This window comes from Ovis canadensis, chromosome 12, assembly GCF_042477335.2.
Source record: "Ovis canadensis isolate MfBH-ARS-UI-01 breed Bighorn chromosome 12, ARS-UI_OviCan_v2, whole genome shotgun sequence".
NCBI classification, from domain to species: Eukaryota; Metazoa; Chordata; class Mammalia; order Artiodactyla; family Bovidae; genus Ovis; species Ovis canadensis.
In genome coordinates this window covers 47,913,363-47,935,047 of record NC_091256.1, presented here as the reverse complement: position 1 = coordinate 47,935,047, position 21,685 = coordinate 47,913,363, and the positions used below count along the sequence as shown (strand labels likewise).

General features: G+C 41.4%; 1 protein-coding gene and 1 non-coding gene across 3 annotated transcripts; both read left to right on the top strand.

Moving 5' to 3' along the window:
- The first annotated feature begins 8,798 nt into the window (after window positions 1-8,798).
- Window positions 8,799-21,437, top strand: SELE (selectin E). 2 transcript variants are annotated; one of them, XM_069545604.1, is made up of 12 exons: window positions 8,846-8,933; window positions 9,275-9,359; window positions 10,196-10,579; window positions 11,575-11,682; window positions 12,331-12,513; window positions 13,632-13,817; window positions 13,916-14,104; window positions 15,723-15,899; window positions 16,439-16,549; window positions 17,409-17,430; window positions 19,202-19,274; window positions 20,209-21,437. In XM_069545604.1, exons 2-11 carry the CDS (start codon window positions 9,323-9,325, stop codon window positions 19,257-19,259), a joined length of 1,455 nt encoding a protein of 484 aa, XP_069401705.1. In that variant the 5' UTR covers window positions 8,846-8,933; window positions 9,275-9,322; the 3' UTR covers window positions 19,260-19,274; window positions 20,209-21,437. The 2 variants fall into 2 exon arrangements, 1 of the variants encoding a protein (XP_069401705.1); XR_011247679.1 differs by lacking the exon at window positions 17,409-17,430 and having other exon boundaries at window positions 8,799-8,933.
- On the top strand, window positions 12,571-12,642 carry TRNAC-GCA (transfer RNA cysteine (anticodon GCA)). The gene has a single exon. It is a non-coding gene; the product is annotated as a tRNA-Cys (tRNA).
- Window positions 21,438-21,685: the final 248 nt, after the last annotated feature.

Here is a 21,685-nt window from a genome sequence, read left to right as displayed (position 1 = left end):
AATCATGTCATTTCAAACCACAAGCAGCTGCATCTCTTTGTGGAGGGCTCTCTCTGGCCTCAGGAATCCACTTGGAAGAGCAGGAGAATTAACCATGGCCTCCCTCCCACTAGGATCAGCCTCTAGCCAATGATGACTGGAATTAATAGGTACATCCCCCAACTCCCTTGCCTTTCCTTGAGAATACTCTGAGGTATCTCCCAGTACTCTAGTGGGGCTGGATCCTGGTTTCCACAGTGGTTACCTGCTGATTAGCACACCCTTTACTAGATTCCTTCCTTTGCTTGTCTCACTTTCTCACTCCCCTACTAGTGCGTCCCAGGATCACCTTGCAAATAATTGACTTACACCTACACGCTTGTGGCCTGGTCTGCTTCAGAAGGAACTCAATCTAAGACACTGAACTTACAGGGCTGATTGGAGGTACAGGAAGCCAAGGAAGTTGCTATAACATTTTTTTAATGGAAAAACTATAGTATATTTTCCTTCTGAGGTTTTAATCTGAGCAGGCATGGAATCAACACAAAGATGGGCTTTAGAATAACAAAGACATGGATTTGATTCCCTGCTTGACCACATATCAGCTCAAAAAACATAGGCCAGTTACTTAACTTTTTGAGATCTGTGTTTCATCCTCTGCAAATGGAATTAATAATATCTACTTTTCATTTTGTGAAATTTGCCTCAAGTAATGCAGGTAAAGTGCTTGGCACACATTAGGCACATATGTATGCCAATAGTACATGATATCATTATTAATCATCAGCTATAAACATCACAGCAAGGAAAAGTGATGAACACTTGGATGTAGAGTTTCTTCCTGTATTTACGTTATATCATAATATATTACAGCTGGCAGGGACTGGGGTCAAACACCTTTAATTCTAGATGAGAGATCTGAGACTTAACTAGGACAAGAAGCTTGCTCCAAGTCACAGTGTTGGTGTAAAATAGCAGATTTTTTTTTGATAGTACATTCATATGCTCAAAAATTACAATATACAAGGGAAACAGAGTAGATCTTTTTATTCCAAAAGTGACCAGGCCAGGTTTTCCTCCTGATGTAGGGCTCTGAGAGCAAAGCTAATAATAATCATTTAGGAAATTTCTGATTACAAAACAAGCAGCACAATGGCCAAGGAAAACAAGTGAAGTTTTCTAAAATCCAGGAGGATTTTCCCTTCTTTGTTAATGACAGATGGCAAACAGCCTGGCTACATTCAGGAAGGATTCCGTCAGTCTATCAGCCCATCTGCCCTTATTTCTTCTGCTTTGGGAACTCACTGGGCTTGGCTCATTTTGAAGATATTCCCGCTAGTTATTTCTTAGATTCCAAAACAGAAAATGGAGCTTCAGGATTGCTGGGAGAACTATAAACAACCTCAGATATGCAGATGATACCACTCTAATGGAAGAACAAGAAGAGGAACTTAAGAACCTCTTGATGAGGGTGAAAGAGGAGAGTGAAAAAGCTGGCTTAAAACTCAACATTCAAAACTAAGTTCATGGCATCCGGTCCCATAACTCCATGGAAAACAGAAAGGGAAACACTGACCAATTTTATTTATCTGGGCTCCCAAATCCCTGTCGATGGTGACTGCAGCCATGAAATTAAGAGACGCTTGTTCCTTGGAAGGAAAGCTATGACAAACCTAGATAGTGTATGAGACATCACTTTGGAGACAAAGGTTCACATATTTAAAGCTATGGTTTTTTCAATGGCATGTATGTGACAGTTGGACCACAATGAAGGCTGAGAGCCAAGAACTGATGCTTTTGAATTGTGGTGCTGGAGAAGACTCTTGAGAGTCCCTTGGACTGCAAGAAGATCAAACCAGTCAATCCTAAAGGAAATCAACCCTAAATTGGTAGGACTAATGCTGAAGTTGAAACTCTCATACTCTGGCCACCTGATGCAAAGAACTGACTCACTGGAAAAGTCCCTGTTGCTGGGACAGGTTGAGGGCAGGAGAAGGGGATGACAGAGGATGAGATGGTTGGATGGGATCAGAGACTTAACAGACATGAGTTTGAGGAAACTCCAGGAGATAGTGAAGGACGTGGTGTGCCGCAGTTCGTGGAGCTGCAAAGATTCGGACATGACTAAGCGACTGAACAATAAACAGATAAGGTGCTGCCAAGCAGGAAGCAAGGAAACACATTAGACCTGAAATCTCGGAATCATGTCAGAAGTTTAGAAAGGGAAATTAGGGGAATACGGAGTCCTTAAATCAGAGGAGAAGGGAGAATAAACATATACATACTTACGGTATTTCTTTAAAGCAACTTGCTTTCTTTGGTTAAAAACCATAGACTTCTTTGGAAAAATGTCTGTTTAGGTCTTCTGCCCATTTTTTGATGGGGCAGTTTGTTTTCCTAATATTGAACTGCATGAGCTGCTTATATATTCTGGAGATTAATCCTTTGTCAGTTTCTTCACTTGCAAATATTTTCTTCCATTCTGCAGGTTGTTTTTTCATCTTGTTTATGGTTTCCTTTGCTGTGCAAAAGCTTTTAACTTTAATTAGGTCACATTTGTTTATTTTCATTTCCATTACTCTGGGAGATGGGTCATAGATCTTGCTGCGGTTTATGTCAGAATGTTCTGCCTATGTTTTCCTCTAAGAGTTTTATAGTTTCTGGCCTTACATTTAGGTCTTTATTCCATTTTGATTTTATTTTTTTTGTATGGTGTTAAGAAATGTTCTAATTTCATTCTTTTACACATAGCTGTCCAGTTTTCCCAGCACCACTTACTGAAGAGACTGTCTATTCTCCATTGTGTACTCTTGCCTCCTTTGTCAAAGATAAAGAGCCCATATTTGCATGGGTTTATCTCTCAGTTTTGTATCTTGTTCCATTGGTCAATATTTCTGTTTTGGTGCCAGTAACACACTGTCTTGATGACTGTAGCTTTGTAGTATAGTTTGAAGTCAGCAGGGTTGATTCCTCCAGCTCCTTTTTTCTTTCTCAATGTTGCTTTGGCTATTTGGGGTCTTTTGTGTTTCCATGCAAATTGTGAAATATTTTGTTCAAGTTCTGTGAAAAACGCCATTGGTAATTTGATAGGGATTGCACTGAATCTGTATATACCTTTGAGTAGCATAGTCATTTTCACAATATTGATTCTTCCAACCCAAGAACATGATGTATCTCTCCATCTGTTTGTGTCGTCTTTGATTTGTTTCATGAGTGTCTTATAGTTTTCTGTATACAGGTTTGTTTGTTTGTTTGTTTGTTTTTGTCTCCTTAGGTAGGTTTACTCCTAAGTAGTTTATTTGTAGGGCAGGAATAGAGAAGCAGACATAGAGAATAGACTTGTAGACACAGCAGGGGAAAGAGAGGGTGGCATGAATTGAGAGAGTAGTGTTGAGACATAAATATTACCATATGTAAAATAGATAGCTAGTGGAAAGTTGCTGTATGACACAGAGAGCTCAACCCCATACTCTGTGACAATCTAGAGGGGTGGGATGGGGGTGAGGGGTAGGAGGGAAGTTCAAGAGAGAGGGGACATATGTATACTTCTGGCTGATTAATGCTGTTGTGTGGCAAAAACCAACACAACATTATCACACAATTATCTTCCAATTAAAAATTTAAAAAATTACTTTCCATGTATGAGAAATCAAAACAGTGACTCATCCTACTCATTTTCTGTATTTGCCCAGCACTGTTACCAATGATGCCTCTAGTCTTCCAGTAGAGAGTGTGTTAGTAACCATACTGACATTTGGGTCAAAATTCTACTGAGAGCTGAGCACCAGCCACAGGGTCTTCTATTCTTTCCCAAATTAGGTGACCCTGGACCAACATATCACAAAGCATGGTAGAACTGGGGCATTTATATCAGAATCACCTGAATATTCATTTAAACTACAGATTCCTGGTCCCAACCCTAGACCTACTGAGTCAGAGTCTCTGAGTGTTGGGCTTGAAGATAATGCACTTTATTTTATTTTGCTTATTTATTTTTTGGTTGCCCTGGGTGTTCATTGCTGCACTCGGGCTTTCTCTAGTTGCGGTGAGTGGAGGCTACTCTCTAGTTTCAGTGTATGGGCTTCTCACTGCCATGGTTTCTCTTGCTGCAGAGCACCAGCTCTGGTCGCTAGGGTTGCAGGCTTCAGTAGTTGCGGTGCACAAGCTTAGTTGCTCCATGGCATGTGGGATCTTCCTGGTCTAGGGATTGAACACATGTGTCCAGTATTGTAAGGCAGACTTTTAACCACTGGACCACCAGGGAAGCCCAAGATACACATTTTATTTTTCAAAAGACATTAGTTTTTTGTTTTTTTTTTTTTTGGTTGCACTGGGTCTTCATTGCTGCATTCAGGCTTCTCTAGCTGTGATGAGTGGAGGCTATGCTCTGGTTATGGTGCATTGGCTTCCCACTGAGGTGATTTCTCTTGTTGCAGAGCACAGGCTCTAGGCATCCAGGCTTCAGCAGTTGCAGCATGTGGGCTCAGCAGTAGCAGCTCCCAGGTCCTAGAGCACAGCCCCGGCAGTGGTGGTACACAGGCTCAGCTGCTCAGTGGCACATGGGATCTTCCCAGAGTAGGGACCAAACCCCTGTCTCTTGCATTGGCAGGAGAGGTCTTTACCACTGACCCACCTGGGAAACCCCACATACACATTCTAAATGAGCTGCTCAGGTGAGTCTTCTTCATATGAGAGAAGTCTGAAAACTCCACTTCTCCCTAGGACTGGGAGTGCAGACTGAGAGCCCAAGGCTCCTACCTGACCCAGCTGTTTTGAGACGGCTACACATCCCAAAAAAGTGAACATGCCTTTCTGCAGAATGAATTTAGACAGAACCAGACTCATTTTCTATCAAATATACCCATGTTTCAATCATGCAAGAAATGCCATTCTACACCATGATGGCACATTGTTGATTTATTTTACTTCACAATTTTGAGTGTGCAAGAAATATCATATTTGTATACTCCATGTAAGATTGAATCTTTATTAGGATTTCCCCTCTCTACCTTCAGCTTCCCAAGTGGCACTTGGTAAAGAACCCACCTGCCAAAGCAGGTAACTTCGAACCCACGTTTGATCCCTTGGAGGAGGGTATGGAAACCCAATCCAGTATTCTTGCCTGGAGAATCCCAAGGACAGGGAAGCCTGGTGAGCTATAGTCCAAAGGGTCGCAAAGAACTGGACACGACTGAAGCAACTTAGCCCGCATGCACTCCCGACCTTAGACTCTGCAGAAGTACTTTAGATGTTAGCAGAGTCAAATTTGGGGGCAAGTTACCAAGGCTTTCAAAAAGAAGCACCTCGCAACACTGCCCAGAGGTGAGGGAACCCAAAACCTCAGGAAGGCCACTGCCCATGGGTCATAGTTCCTTTCAGCTGAGGGAACTGAGGAACCAAAGCTAAATTCACACTTTAACAGGTGGTCTTGCCATATATTCTTACGGCCCATGCTACTTCCCATTCAACCCAATAATCCCCTGTCCATAGCTTTTATTGTCCCTCACTATGGAAGATGAACTGGATGGCCTTGAGTAAACTGTAACATTTGCCTTGGGAATCTTGACATCCTCTTTCCGGCTCTCCCTCACTCCCTCAGGGATGTCCCTTCACCATAAAGATGAGAATGAGTTTGCCTGGGGGGGCAGCAGCAAAAGTGTTTTAAGTCCTTGGTGCCCCATTACAGGATGTGGAGAGGCCAGGCAGCGCACTTTCAGGAAAGTGATGATGACGCCAGGAAGGGCGGTGCCCGAGGTGTGCCCGTGTTTGGATTATCTTCTTTCCTTTTCTCCTTGCCTCCCCAAGTTGGAGATTGTAAGAGGGTGTCCATATGAGGCCAGAGTTGAAAATGGAGCTATCCAGGGATAGCCAGCTGCATCTTCTAAGCTTGGGAGATTCCATGTGGCCTTGAGGCACCTCTAATCAGCCTGCTATGTGGGGGTATTAAGTTCATTTGGGGAAGGGGAGATAATATTCAACACCCCCTATTGAGCTATTCAGTGCTCACCTGATTTCCCCTTCAACTCATTCTTCGATCCTCCAAGTGAGGGTGCCCCCTCATCAGACTCTGATTCAAAAAAAGCAGGTGAAGAAGCTACAGTCCAGCTGTCAACCCACTCCCGGCCCTCACCATGCTGGCATCTCTCTATGACAGGCAAATGAGATCTGTCTATGGCCTCTTTCAGCAACTCTACAGTCAAAAGAAAGCCCCTCCACTCTTAGTGGCCAGGTACTTGATTTGTGGTCCCAACCTCAGGGGACAGGCATGTGGAAAATATTCTGGGAGAATGCAGGATAACTGTAAGGGTGAGTGAGTTTGGAATATTATACTTCTGGTGGTAATAACAATAATAATAAGTTACCTTTACTCACTATTGCTTCTATTCCTTATTTTTCATATCCCTCTTTTTTGGTATTGGGGTATGTCCCTGCACCCTTTAGCCACAGAGAGAACCTGCTTTAAAACAGGATCTCCTGGAAAGTGTGATACAGGGATCAAAACTTTCCCTGGTGTAGCTCAGCCTGCCTTGCTTCTTTCTTCATCCACTTTCCTGCCGGAGCTGAGAACCTAGAGTCTCCTTTGATTGTATCTTCTGTCTACTGCTTACTGCCCCCTAGTTCCCTTCCTGCCTTCATGTCTCAGGACGCAGGACACAGCCACTCTGAGGGAGAGCTGGGACTATCACACCGCTCTTGGGAAGAAGAAGAGATTGGAGGTTTGGGAAAAAGAGGGCAAGGGGAAGACTGGAGACTTGGGAAGAATAGGGAGGCTCGTCATGGAGCAAAATAACAAGAGAAACCAAAGACTGGAATATAGCAGTTAAGGAAGCTGGCTCCGGAGACTGCCCAGGTTTCAACTCCTTACCACCGTGCTTTTAGCTGAGTCCTGTAAAATCCTTGGTTCCTCAGTTTCTTCATCTGTATTGCGGGGATCATAAGAGTGCCTATTTCATAGGCTATTGTAAGAATTAAATAAATATGTAGATGAATATGTAAAAAACTTACAGGGCCTGGCACATGGTGAAGGTTCAATATATGTTACAGATTATAACTGGGGAGTCCAGGACATATATAGTAAATGAAATAGGGACTGTACCACCATTGGAGATATTTTTAGATATTTGTGAACTAATGAGAAAGGAAAAAGACAAACAATTTAGTTATGAAAAATTGTAATAGTAAATGTAGTTATCTCGGGCTGTTATGGCTAACTTCTATTTTCAAAATAATTATTAGGTACTTTATTATTGTGTCAGATAAAGATCTGCCTACAGTACACATTTTTAAGTGACAAATCATGTGTTCACAACTTATTGAAAATTAACATACATATAGATTAACAATATTAATATTAACCCAGCTTCACGTCTTTCTCTAAAATCTAAACAAACACTGTGACCGATTACTTTCCACATTTACTGAGCAACAACAAGCACATTTACAAAAGTAAAGTTTGATTAAAAGTTAAAATAATGCTAACATCTGGAAAATATAGGACAGTGGGAGGGTGGATGGTATATATTCTCTGTTAAAAGTTGAGCATATTTAGGAGTTAAATTAGCTAACTGGGTTATTCATTTACTTTTTAAGTCGGTTGTATTTGTTGGAATTTTTCTCCTCTTTTCCTGTTTGGTTTAGGTCTTTATGTACACAGAAAGAACCAGGGCGCTAACAAGTAATGAGAGAAATAAACCTGTTATGTCCCCCTCAACCCTCTCAGGACTACTTCACGTCTGCTGAGAGTACATTGTTAGGTGTCCTGTTTATAAAAGCTGTAACTGTGGAATATTAGCTTTACTTGATCTCTACAGGATATGGAAATTAAAAGGTTCCCATTTACTGTCTCTACCATTTGAATTAGATGGGATGCAGAGATAGGGAATGGTGATTGTATTGTATATAATCCCCCCAAAGAAATGCCACTATAAAGAGCAGGAATCAGTGATATTATATATACATATATGAAGGTGATAACTATATATATAGTTATATTTGACACAGAATTCTTTAAACTGTGTTCATTTTACTATAAAAGTAATAGAGGGTCATTGCAAAAACTGCAAAATGCTGAAAATAATCATGAAGCTTATAAAAATAACCCCTAAATCCTGCCCTCTAGAAATCTATTGTTGACATTTTGATACATTAAAATTTTTTTTTCTTTTTGCAATTCACATTTAAATTTTTCAAACCAAATTTGGTTCAATTAAATACAAATATGTATAGTTTTCATCTTTATTTTCTCACTGAACAAATCACAAACACTTTCCAGATGGCATATCTGTTTCTCATTTTTCTTATATTTAAGAAACAAGGAATTATTTCAGACATGTAAGTGGGCGATACTATTTCTAGTAATTTAGTCAAAACTATGTATATAATCTGAGGATTAACATTTATTTAATAATTAACATTACCTCTGTGAGACAATGTACCTTAAAATGAGTTGAATTGGAAGGTGAGAAAGAGAAAAAAAGTGAGTGATGACCCATTATTGACTGGTATGCAGTAAGAAAATCAAGAGTAATAGCCCATAGATGACAAAACTATTCTTAGTTCACTTCAGTTGATAAAATTCTGATTACTACCACGATTTCAGGAAAGGGACTGCTAATAAGCCACATTTTAAAACTTTCTAAAGACATGGATTTTATGTTAATAGAATTAAAACCATGCCTTTGTGTCATATTAATAGAATTCATCTAAAATAAAAAGACACATTAAAAAGGAGAACTCATTTTGACATTGTAATTTTTAGCATTGTGGAATTGCTGGGAATTCCTCTTTACTGGGTTTGGACATATCTGTATTACTCACAGGAAGCGAGCTATCCTATAAAGGATGGTTCCAGCAGGAGCAAGGCTCCACTATTCTTGGCTGACCTCACATCAAAATCTGCAGGAGTGGCACAAAACAGAAGCAGCAGCAACACGGGAGGAATCTGATACTGAACAGTAAGTGCAAGAAATCTTTACAAGAGCAGTCTTGACCATGAAGCACAGATCATGAATATGAATAGATATGCAAAAAGCCTTCCATAGAAGATCTGTGCAAGCTCTTATTGTATTCAGACTAGTTAAAACCTGACTTTTATTTTTGACTGAAATTATGAAAATCTTAACTTCTGTATTGATTCCCTTGGGCAGACTTCTTTGAAATAAACCTTGTGGCACAAGATTATAATCCTTTAATCTAAACATCTTATGATGCCACTCTACACATCACTGTAGAATGATCTGCGTATCTGGTAGCCTGGGAGTTCATTCTATAATTAATTTTGTACTTCCCTCACCAGAAAAGCATTTTCAAGTCTAATCTTTGGATCAGAAGAACTCTTGAAGTCATGATTGCTTCACAGTATCTCTCTGCTCTCACTTTCGGTAAGTCAATGTCAGTTGATAGACTAAAATTTCTTATCCTTAGCACTACTGGTATTTTGGACCAGATAAGTCTTCCTTGTGGGGGGCTGCCAAGTGTAATGTAGGTTGTTTAGCAGCATCTTGGGCTCCTCCTCATAATGTGTTGTGCCCTGGGCTAGGAGCCATTTACCTCTTTGTGTCTCAGCTCCCTTAGGTATAAACAGTGATCATAAATAATCTATTTCCCAGAAGCCTTTTGAGGATTCAATATCATGGCTCATGTAAAGTGCCTCAGACAGTGCTTGGTGGTGTATATTTAGTGCTCAAAAAAGCTTAGTTATTCTGATTATTATTCTACTATTAGGTAGGTGTATTGATAGGTTATATTGGGTGAAGCACCAAGTGGAAGGTCAATTACAAAAGAGAAACACAGTAAATGGTAGTTTCTCCATTCGTACCCATTTTACTTTGGAAAAAAATTTTGCAAGAAATTCTTACTTTGGAAAAAAAAATTGAATCATCCCAAAGGCCACTAAGGGGCTTCCCTGGTGCCTCAGCAGTGAAGAATCCACCTGCAATGCAGGAGACATGGGTTCGATCCCTGGGTCAGGAAGATCCCCTGGAGAAGCGCATGGCAACCCACTCCAGTATTCTTGCCTGGAGAATCTCATGGACAGAGGAGACTGGCGGGCTATGGTCCATGGGGCCGCAAAGAGTCAGACACGGCTGAAGCGACTGAGCAGGCACGCACACAAAGGCCACTAGATTCCAAAAATACAACAACAAAAGATTCAGCTAACAGAGTCAAACCACAGCAGGGCTAAACTTTCCCATTCCTCTCATGTTTTCCCCCTTAGTGCTTCTGTTTAAAGAAAGTAGAACCTGGTCTTACCACGCATCCACGGAAATCATGACTTTTGAGGCGGCCAGAGATTATTGCCAGAAAACTTACACAGCTCTAGTTGCAATTCAAAACCAGGAAGAGATTGAATACCTGAACTCCACATTCAGCCACTCACCGAGTTACTACTGGATTGGAATCAGAAAGATCAACGGTACATGGACCTGGATTGGGACCAATAAGTCTTTGACTGAGGAAGCCACAAACTGGGCTCCAGGTGAACCAAACAATAAGCAAACTGATGAGGACTGTGTAGAGATCTACATTAAGAGAGAAAAGGACTCAGGCAAGTGGAATGATGAGAACTGCACCAAAAAGAAGTTCGCCTTGTGTTACAAAGGTAGGGAGTCTGCGGCAGCAGTGGGAGGGAGGTGTTGTGTGTGAGCATCATGACAGATTGTTGACTGTATACAAAGACTGGTCTCTATTGTGTGGATTTTATGTTCTAAAAAGATACAGGTTGTACACATTCTATTTGAAATGTTTAAACACCTGAAATTTGCCTCTTTTTGCTTCTTTGTGTGAATGTAGTTAAGAATGTATGTATTTATGTGTGGTGGTGATTTAGTTGCTAAATCGTGTCTGACTCTTATGACCCCATGGACTGTGGCCCACAAGGCTTCTCTGTTCATGGGATTTCCCAGGCAAAAATACTGGAGTGGGTTGCCATTTGCTTCTCCGGGGGTCTTCCCCATCCAGGGACTGAACCTGAGTCTCTTGCATTGAAGGCAGATTCTTTACCTACTGAGCCACCAGGGAAGCTATATATAAGTATAGACCTAAATATATGCATATGTGGCTTCCCTGGTGCCTCAGGTGGTAAAGAAACCACCTGCAATGCAGGAGACTCAGGTTCAATCCCTGGGTGCGGAAAATCCCCTGGAGAAGGAAGTGGCAACCCACTCGAGTATTCTTGCCGAGAGGAATCTCATGGACAGAGGAGCCTGGCAGGCTACAGTCCATGCAGTCTCAAAGAGTCAGACATGACTTAGCGACTAAACCACCACATACTTATATACAGTGTGTATGCACACGTATAACACACTTTTTAGTTACTTGTTATTTATTTGCAGTAGGAGAATTCTCTTTAGAATTTGTGATAAAGTGACTTTTCTATTTTGGGTGCCAGTTACAGCTCTACCTCTGATATTAACATCAGGGTTTGAAATTCTTGAGCTTAAAACTCAGCTTGGGCATTTCATCAAGCACCTCTATTAAAATCTCTGACACTCTGTATCATTGGTGACATCCCTGTTACACATCATCGATCCTAAATTCAAAGAAACTCAGTTGAAGCATAATAAGAGCAGTCCTCACGGATTGTCTTTTCCACAGCCGCCTGTACCCCCACATCCTGCAGCAGCCATGGTGAATGTGTGGAGACCATCAACAGCCACACTTGCCAGTGCCACCCTGGCTTCAAGGGCCTCAGGTGTGAGCAAGGTAAGGCTTGGTCTCACCTTTTCCTTCACTTGAGATTGTAGGAGCACTTCATGTCCCAGTTGGTTTTGGCGTCAGGTCTGCATGCTTTCCCTTTGCTGGAGCATATGGAGTCAGAAGGAGGTTAAGAGCTGAAGCTGTGAAATCAGCTCCTCCTGTGTTTGAATCCCAGATCCACCTCTTAGTAGTTATGGCACCTTGACAACAGCGAGGTAAACTCTCAAGTCCCAGGTTTCTCATGGTAAAACGAGGACAAAAGAGTACCAACTTCATAGGCTTATGGTTTGGATGATGTGAACAAATGCAGACATGACATTTTCATAGTGCCTGTTCTTCACTGAGTCCCATTAGTCATGTATGACTCTCTGCGACTCCATGGGCTGTGGCCCTCCAGGTTCCTCTGTCCATGGGATTCTCCAGGCAAGAATACTGGAATGCGTTGCTGTGCCTTCCTCCAGGGGAACTTCCCAACCCAGGGATCTAACCCAGGTCTCTTTTGTCTCCTGCATTGGCAGGCAGGTTCTTTACCACTAGTGCCACCTGGGAAGCCTGGTGCCTGACGTTTGAAAAATAGTAGTTCTGGTTTCCAGGGTTCTTCCCATGTGCTACAGGGTGACAGAGGAGCAGAACTGATTTGTTTTCCTTTTTCAGTTGTGACCTGTCAGGCACAGAAACATCCTGAGCATGGACATCTGGTTTGCAACCCTTTGGGGAAATTCCCCTACAACTCTTCCTGCTCCATCAGCTGTGCAGAGGGCTACCTCCCAAGCAGCACAGAGGCTGCTCGGTGCATGTCCTCTGGAGAGTGGAGCACTCCTCTCCCAAAATGCAATGGTAAGTCTCTCTCAGAAAGCATAGAGCATTCTCCAATTCATCTCTCATCCCCTTGGTTCCCTGGTGGCTCAGACGGTAAAGCGTCTGCCTGCAATGCAGGAGACCCAGGTTTGATCCCTGGGTGGGGAAGATCCCCTGGAGAAGGAAATGGCAACCCTCTCCAGTACTCTTGCTTGGAAAATTCCATGGACAGAGGAGCTTTGTAGGCTACAGTCTATGGGGTCGCAAAGAGTCAGACACGACTGAGCAACTTCATTTCACTTCACTTCACTTCACTATGCCATTTTCAGCACTTCAGGGAAAGTTCCTTCTAAACTTATTCTAATTAAATTCCAATTCAACTTGTTCTCTCAGCCAGTGTATATAGGGCCAATATGGTACCAGCTGGCTTTGAGAAAAGTTTTGATCCTGTATTTGGCATGAGTGTTTCTGAGGCTCTCGTGATGTGTAAGGGAACACAGAACTGTGGAACTGCCCTCTCAAAATCTGAATGGCTTCCTCTCTCCTGTCTCTGTTGAATTTCATCCATGCAATTGGACCATTGAAGATCATGATAACCAAGCAGCCTCAATATATCCTTTTCTCTCTGTTTTATCTTCTTAGGAAAAGACAGAAAAACTCTTTCCTCCAGGTCTTATTGTTTAGTCACCAAGTCATGTCCGACTCTTTTGTGACCCCGTGGACTGTAGCTCCTCTGTCTGTGGGATTTCCCAGGCAAGAATGCTGGAGTGGGTTGCCATCTCCTTCTCCATCCTCCAGGTCTTGCTGGGATAAAATAAATGATTGTTCTGTGTCTGCTGGGATTTTTTTTTAAATCACAACTAGTCATAAATCCTGATCTAGAATCTGCTATTTTTCTTTGTTTTTGCCTTTTGTAAAATAAGCCAGGTAAAACGATCAGGAACCACTTAGCATAGTCAAAGTCAATCAGAGAGGATGAAAATATCAAGAAAAAAACATAATAACTTTATTGCGGGTGTGCATGTCCCCAGAAGGTGACCTCAGGCTTTGAGTTCTACCCTCTGATGGTAGTTTCCTTACTGTGTTATAAACTCCAGTTCAAGAAGTGAATATCTCACTCCTCTTTAAAATTTCATGGTGTTCTTTCAAATCCCTAGTGGTTAAGTGTGATGCTTTGTCAAATCCAGACAACGGAGTTGTAAACTGTTCCCAAAACCATGGAAGCCTCCCATGGAACACTACCTGTACGTTTGAGTGTCAGGAAGGATATAAACTCACTGGACCCCAGCACTTACAGTGTACCTCCTCTGGGATTTGGGACAACAAGCAGCCAACATGTAAAGGTAAGGTGGTTCCACATCAAGATTTACTGTAACATCTCAACCTGTTCTCCAAATGGGCAAGTCTGACCTGCTAATATAACTTGGGACATGTGTTGCAGCTGTAACCTGTGCAGCCATCAGCCATCCTCAGAACGGCACTGTGAAATGTAGCCACTCCTTGGTTGGAGAGTTTGCCTTCAAGTCATCCTGCCACTTCACCTGTGCAGAGGGCTTCGCGTTGCAGGGGCCAGCCCAGGTTGAATGCACTGCCCAGGGACAATGGACACAGCAGGTCCCAGTTTGTGAAGGTAAGCCTAAGAGTCTCCTTTCTCAAAGAACAGCAGTCTGCAAATGGGGGCACTTAAAATGAAACCAGCTGCCTACATTAACTATAATAATCAGATCTGATGGGCAACAATCATCTTATGTTTCTGAGATGCATATAAAATAACTGATGCTTGTCCAGGGAAAGGACTGTGTGGAATAAGAGTGGATGCTTTGCTGGTTTCTTAATTGTCCTGGGCTAATATAACTTTGCAACTCCATGGACTATAGCCTGCCAGGCTCTTCTGCCCATGGGATTTCCCAGGCAAGAATACTGAGGTGGGTTGCCATGCCCTCCTCCTGGGGATCTTCCCAACCCAGGGATTGAACCCACATCTCCTGGGCTCTGGCACTGGCAGGTAGATTCTTTATTGCTGAGTTACCAGGGGCTACAGTCCATAGGATTGCAAAGAGTCTGATACAACTGAGCACATAAGCATATATATAAATATATATAATTTTATAACATTAGCATCAAGTAAGCAGAAATCTTAAAGGGAAATCGCATTAGAAAATTTACAATATAGAATTATGAGAACATGTTGTTGCTGTTGTTGTTCAGTTGCTAAGTCATGTCTGACTCTTTGAGACCCCGTGGACTGCAGCACTCCAGGCTTCCCTGTCCTTCACTATCTCCTGGAGTTTGCTCAGATTCATGTCTATTGAGTTGGTGATGCTATCTAACCAACTCATCCTCTGCCACCCCCTTCTCCTTATGATTTGACTCTAAAACTCTTGTCGTGCCCTTCTTCTGAAACTGCTCATAACTAGCAGTGAGGAAAATGTTTCAAGAATGGTCTCAGTTAAAGAGACACCCTTAAAACATACATAAGCACTAAAATTTAGTTTAATAAAGCAAGAGTGAGGATACTGAAAACAAACAGGTTTCACTATTAGGTACTAACATTTTTGTAGCCAAATACAGCACAGAGTTATTTCTAGTGGCAAAAAACCACAAGACAAAAACCAAACTGTAAAGCAGATAAATTTGATGTGGCTGCCTTCTTATCTTCCTTTCTTTTTAGCCTCATCTGTAAGTACTTAAGACTCATAAGTTGCTCCCTGGCTACCTAAAATCTTTCTCCTGACCCTAACTTCATCACATGTCAGAACAGAGCTCAGGAGCCATTGGTCCTATAAAAGGCTGTCTAGTACCATTATCAACAGAGGGACTGGAATTCAAAGAAAACACAGCCATCTTCCCATTTGTCCAGGGACTAATGAAGAGGCACAGTTGTGTCCGACTCTTTGCAGTCCCATGGACTGCAACCTGCCTTGCTCCTCTGTCCATGGAATTCTCCGGGCAAGAGTACTGGAGTGAGTTGCCTTTTCCTTCTCCAGGGCATCTTCCTGACCCAGGGATCGAACCCGGATCTCCTGCACTGAGGGCAGTTTCTTTACCAACCGAGTCACTAGGGAAGCCCAATGAAGAGGCAGCCACATAAAATTTATCTGCTTTTCAAATTGCCCCAAAAGACTTGATTCTAATTTCCTACATACTGAAAACTATTTAGCACTGAAATGTATTGGTGACTTTTTGTCAGTTTCAGAAGTCTTCCAGTAGATTTTTCTTAACTGTTACCCATATCCTATCATTTTCAGTGGTACGATGTTCACGTTTGGACGTTTCTGGAAAGCTCAACATGAACTGCAATGGGGAGCCTGTGCTTGGCACTGAGTGCATGTTTGCATGTCCTGAAGGATGGACGCTCAATGGCTCTGTAGCACTGACCTGTGGTGCTACAGGGCACTGGTCTGGGATGCTGCCAACCTGTGAAGGTGAAGCACTGAGTGATCGTGGTTGTCTGGGGTGGGGGAATAAGAGAGAAGAAAGCAAGCGAAGAAAGGAAGCTATCTGGCTACAATAATGAACTATTCAGTATATCCAAACCAGAAAGGTCAGAAAGGTCACTCAGGTTAACATTTAAGGGATGGATATTTCGTTTTACGGGGAAGAGAGAAAACAGGAGTGACATGTTGATGGAATTTTGATAATTGGAGAAAGGAGAGCTAGTGGGAGAAACTGGAGGGAAAGGAAAATGAGTGAAAAAGAGAGAAAGAGAGACAGAGGTTAACCAAGGTGAGCTGTAAAAGCTTGGCAAGTTAGAGCTCTGTCTGACCATGCTGGGAGATAAGCTCACAAAGAGGTTTGGGCTGATCTCAAAGGCCTTTAGTACCATGTCTCTGCCTCATGTATTGGACTAGATGACTTCTGCTTTGCACATTATAACCAGTGTACAAAGAAAAGGGCAAATGGACAGAACAGAAGACTTTAAATTTAGTTTCTTCTCATGACCGTTCACCCCCTGCTTCCTTAGCTCCCACTGTGTCCCAAACTCCCTTGGCGGTTGGACTTTCTACTGCTGGAGTCTCCCTTGTGACAATACCATCATTTCTCTTCTGGCTTCTGAAACGCCTTCAGAAGAAAGGTGAGGGCATTTATGAATGTACTCCAAAAAGGTTTTTGAAAAAAATTTTTTTTTCTCATTGATGAGTCATGTTGTCTTTCACAGATTTAAAAAGTAATTAGAATCAAACCACTAGTCATTTAATGATAAACATGAATAAACAGCAGGATGAATAAGCAGAACTCTTAGGAAAAGAGTTTTAATACAAATGTTAGTATGCTAACATTGTACAGCTCCAGGGGATGCTATTCACTTTGAACCCTGTGGTCTGAGGAGTTGCTGCACTGAGGCTGCCATAATTAGTGTTCATGGGAAAATGAAGAAAATGTTTCCAAAAATTGTATTTGGAATATAGGCTCAAATTTTGGAGCATCTCAGGAAATATGCAGTATTCTTGCCAGAAAAAAATCATAGAGGAGCCTGGTGGGCTACAGTCCACAGGGTCACAAAGAGTTGGACACGATGGATCAACTAAGCACACACAGAGAATATGCAAACACATCTAGCCACACTCTTGATCTGTTTGGCCTACAGAGTCTTTAAATTTTTTTGAACTAAATTCTGACATTTACGAAATAGGAAATTTCATATCAAATCAGATTTGAGATTTCTCATGACCAACTGGAAGACAGACTAACTTGGCAGGTGGAGCCTATAGGCTATCTGCCTGCCTTTGGAAGCTGCTGCACCCTCTGCATGAATGTGCACTTTGCATTCACCCTGCCCTGTTGTCACCAAGATATGTTTGTGTTCTGATAATTATAGGGGACTTGAAGGCCTTGAGTTTACAATCCGTGATAAATAGAGACTTATTGTTTCAGGAGTTAAAATGTACTTGAAAGTCATTTAGTCCAAATTAATAGTTCTCTTTCTCTTGCAGCAAAAAAATTTTCTCCTGCCAGGTAAGCTGCATTCTTGAATTTAGTTTGGTGCAAAAGTAATTGTGGTTTTGCACTGTTGAAATTTGCTGTTTGATATTGGAATACATTCTTAAATAAATGTGCTTATGTTATACATTATTTTAATGCACATTTCTCACTTTATGTGTTTTTGCTAATGACTTTGTGTGTGCTAAGTCGCTATAATTGTGTCTGACTCTTTGGAACCCTATGGACAATAGTCCACCAGGCTCCTCTGTCCATGGGGTTCTCCAGGCAAAAATACTGGAGGGGATATTTCCAACCCAGGGATCGAACCTGAGTCTCTTATGCCTCCTGCATTGACATAAGACAGGTTCTTTACCATTAGTGCCCTCTAGGAAAGCCCCACTAATGGCATTACTTGCTGTTTGTTTATTTATTTATAATGAAGAGTAATAGTTTCCTACTCTGTTCCTACTTGCTCTCTTTTTAAAATTAATTAATTTAATTAGAGGGTAATTTCTCTACAATACTGTGGTGGCTTTTGCCTTACATCAACATGACTCACCCACAGGTGCACGTGTCCCCCCATCCTGAATCCCCCTACTCAGAGCACCAGCTTTGAGTGCCCTGCTTCATGCATCAAACTTGCTATTTTGGACTATAGAAATGATGTTCTGCAAAACTCAAATTAAAGCAATTTTTAAATTTGAGTTCAAAATGGGTTGTAAAGCAGCAGAGACAACTTGCAACATCAAGACATTTGGCCCAGGAACTGCTAATGGACACACAGTGCAGTGGTGGTTCAAGACGTTTTGCAAAGAAGGCAGCCTTGAAGATGAGGAGCATAGTGGCAGGCCATCGGAAGTTGACAATGACTAATTGAGAGTATCACCAAAGCTGATCCTCCAACAACTAACTACGTGAGAAGCTGCCAAAGAACTCAATGTCAACCATTCTATGGTCATTCGGCATTTGAAGCAAATTGGAAAGATGAAAAGGCTCAATAAGTGAGCTGACTGCAAAAAAAAATCATCATTTTGAACTGTTGTCTTCTCTTATTCTACACAACAACAACAAACCATTTCTCAATCAGATTGTGACATGCGATGAAAAGTGGAGTTTATATGACAACCAGCTCGGTGGCTGGACCGAGGAAGAAGCTCCAAAGCACTTCCAAAAGCCAAACTTGCATAAAAAATAGTCATGGTCACTGTTTGGTGGTCTGCTGCCTGTCTGATCCACTACAACTTTCTGAATCCCACTGAAACCGTTATATCTGAGAAGAATACTCAGCAAATTGATGAGAGGCACCAAAAACTGCAATGCCTACAGCCAGCATTAGTCAGCAGAACGGTCCCAGTTCTTCTGCACAATGCTGGACCACACATCGCAGAAGCTGAACACATTGGGCTATGAAGTTTTGCCTCATTCACCATATTCAGCTGACCTCTTGCCAACCAGCTAGCCCTTCATTAAGCAGCTTTACAACTTTTTGCAGGGAAAACGCTTCTACAACCAGTCTGACGCAGAAAATCCTTGCCAAGAGTTCGCTGAATACCAAAGCACAAATTTTTATGCTACAGGAACAGAGCAACTTATTTCTCATTGGCAAAAACGTGTTGATTGTAACATTCCTATTTTGATTGCTAACGATGTGTGTGAGCCTAGTTATGATTTAAAATTCACAGTCTGACACTACAAATACTTTTGTACCAACCTAACTGTAAAGCATGCCATTGAACATTTTACACATTTTTATCTTCATGTTGGAAACCAGTGCTTTACCTTGGCGTTCTCATGTGTTCCACAGCAGCTGCTCAAGCCTGAAATCAAATGGATGCTACTCAACACCTTCTGAGTTAGTTTAAGTCCAAAGGAATCAGGTAAGATTTGAAAATCACATATGGTTTTGAAAAAAGACATTTTCTCCACATATTCTATTGTTCCTTGAAACCTCCAAACCTGCTAGTTTCTAGGGGGGAAATCACCACCTTGGTGTTATTTTATGGAAAGTTGTTTCTTTTCCTTTTTTTTTTTGTAGGAGAGGAAAGGAACAAGAATCTTGCCTTCAATGAGTCATTCATTTATGAACATTAATAATAATAATGATAGTTAACCATTCTATGGCACTCACTATATTCTAGGAAACACTCTAAGCTAGGAATTCTATGAGATAAGGGCTATTGTGTTTATTATTATATATATGAAGAAAATGAGGCACAGGGAAGTTGAGTAATGCCTAAAATCTCAAAACTATTAAGTTACATAGTCAGGAATCATACTCAGGCAGTCTGGCTCTAAAATCTGTATTCTTAAAAACACTCTGCTTTGCTTTGTGAGAATCTGGAAGGTTCAAGTTGCCTCTGAATAGATTTTTTTTAATTAATAGACATTTTTGTGTATGCAGTTTTAAGTTTACAGAAAAAATCGGTAGAAAGAACAGAGTTTTAACATACCTCCCTCATACCTTCTGATTTCCTCTACTATTGACATTTACATTAGTATGGTATTTTGTTAAAATTGATGGGCCAGTTTTGATACATCATTATTAACGAAATCCCACAGTTTACATTAGGGTTCAGTCCTGGTTCTGTACATTCTATGGGTTTTGACAAATATGACATGTATCCATCATTAGAGTACCGGACAGAATAGTTTCACTATACCAACTGAATAAGATAATGTTCATATTTGCTGTTCGTATTTGGACTAGCCTTGTGAGAGTACACACAGTTGTCTGTGCTAGAAGGAGAATTTTGTTGTTGCTGTTAGTATGCAAAATATTAAGGATCCTGATGTCATGCACTCTCATTGCAGGAGCACAAGCAAATTAGGGAACTAGAGCAATACCCTGAAGATGGCAGAGACAGAGAGGTCTGCTTGGGTCTCCAGCTCTTCTCTCCTACTGTATCCACTGGCTACATTTACAGGTGGGGCCATGGTGCTCATGAGGACTTCAGTGGACAAAATCCAATGAGCAAGTCCAGTCTGCCACCAAAAAAGACTCAATTCTCTCCTTTTCAGCGCTGGCTACTGGAAGGAAAGCATATTCTTTTTCATGCAAAAGCAAAGAGCCTAAGGCTCTAGAATCTCAGAATTCCTTTCCTAACTCACCCTTTACTCACTTTGAAATCATGTGGGGGTAATACAATATTTAGTGGCACTGTTTCTTTCTTTTGTCCGTCATCATGTTTCAGCTGCTGACTCTATAGTTGCTGTCATGGGGATGAATAATAATTGTCAAGAATTTAGAGGAAACTAATTGGTCATAGATATTCTATTAATAGACTTGGGGGAAATGACAAAAGTTTAATGCCATTTCAAAGTTGTTAATAGTGAAAACTCTTATTTAGCACAGCAAGTACCGTCTCAATCACTTTGATCCTTGTGGGATTCAGTGTTTTTTAAAGTATTTTTACCTTCCCAGGTGGCACAGTGTTAAAGAATCTGCCTGCTACTGCAGGAGATGTAAGAGACATAGGTTCAATACCTTTGTAGGGAAGATTCCCTGGAGAAGGAAATGGCAACCTACTCCAGTATTCTTGCCTGGGAAATCCCATGGACAGAGGAGCCTGGAGGGCTACAGTCCATGGGGTCACAGAGTCGGACACGACTGAGCGACTAAGCACTAAAGTGCTTTTAGAGGTTGTGTTCTTTTTGCTTGCATTGAATGTAGTATAAATGCATAAGTCTTAATTCAGTGCAAGTATTTTAAGTTATTATTTTAAATGTTTTATGTACATATTTATTAAGCTTATGTCATACCTGGGCTTACCAGGTGGCTCAGTGGTAAAGAATCCATCTCCCAAGCAGGAGATGTGGGTTCGATCCCTGAGATAGGAAGATACCCTGGAACAGCAAATGGCAACCCACTCCAGAATTCTTGCACGGAGAATCCCATGGACAGATAAGCCTGGTGGGCTATAGTCCATGGGGTTGTAAAACAGTTGGACATAACTTAGTGACTAAATAACAAATGTCTACAATCACAACTATTGTACGTAACATGGCACTGTAAAGTTTGATAATAAACATGTTTATATTTATCCTGTGTAATGGCTCTTAAAAATCTATTTTACTTAGGTAAAACTCACATACCATAAACTCACTGTTTATAAATATAAAATCCAATGGATTTCAGTATATTCACAAGATCCTGTGACCATCACTGCTATCTTAACTCTGGAACATTTCTATCACCCCCCAAAAGAAACACAGGACCCAACAGTAGTCACTCTCCATCTTTCCCAGTCCCTGATAACTACTTACCTACTTTTTCCTTCTATAAATTTAT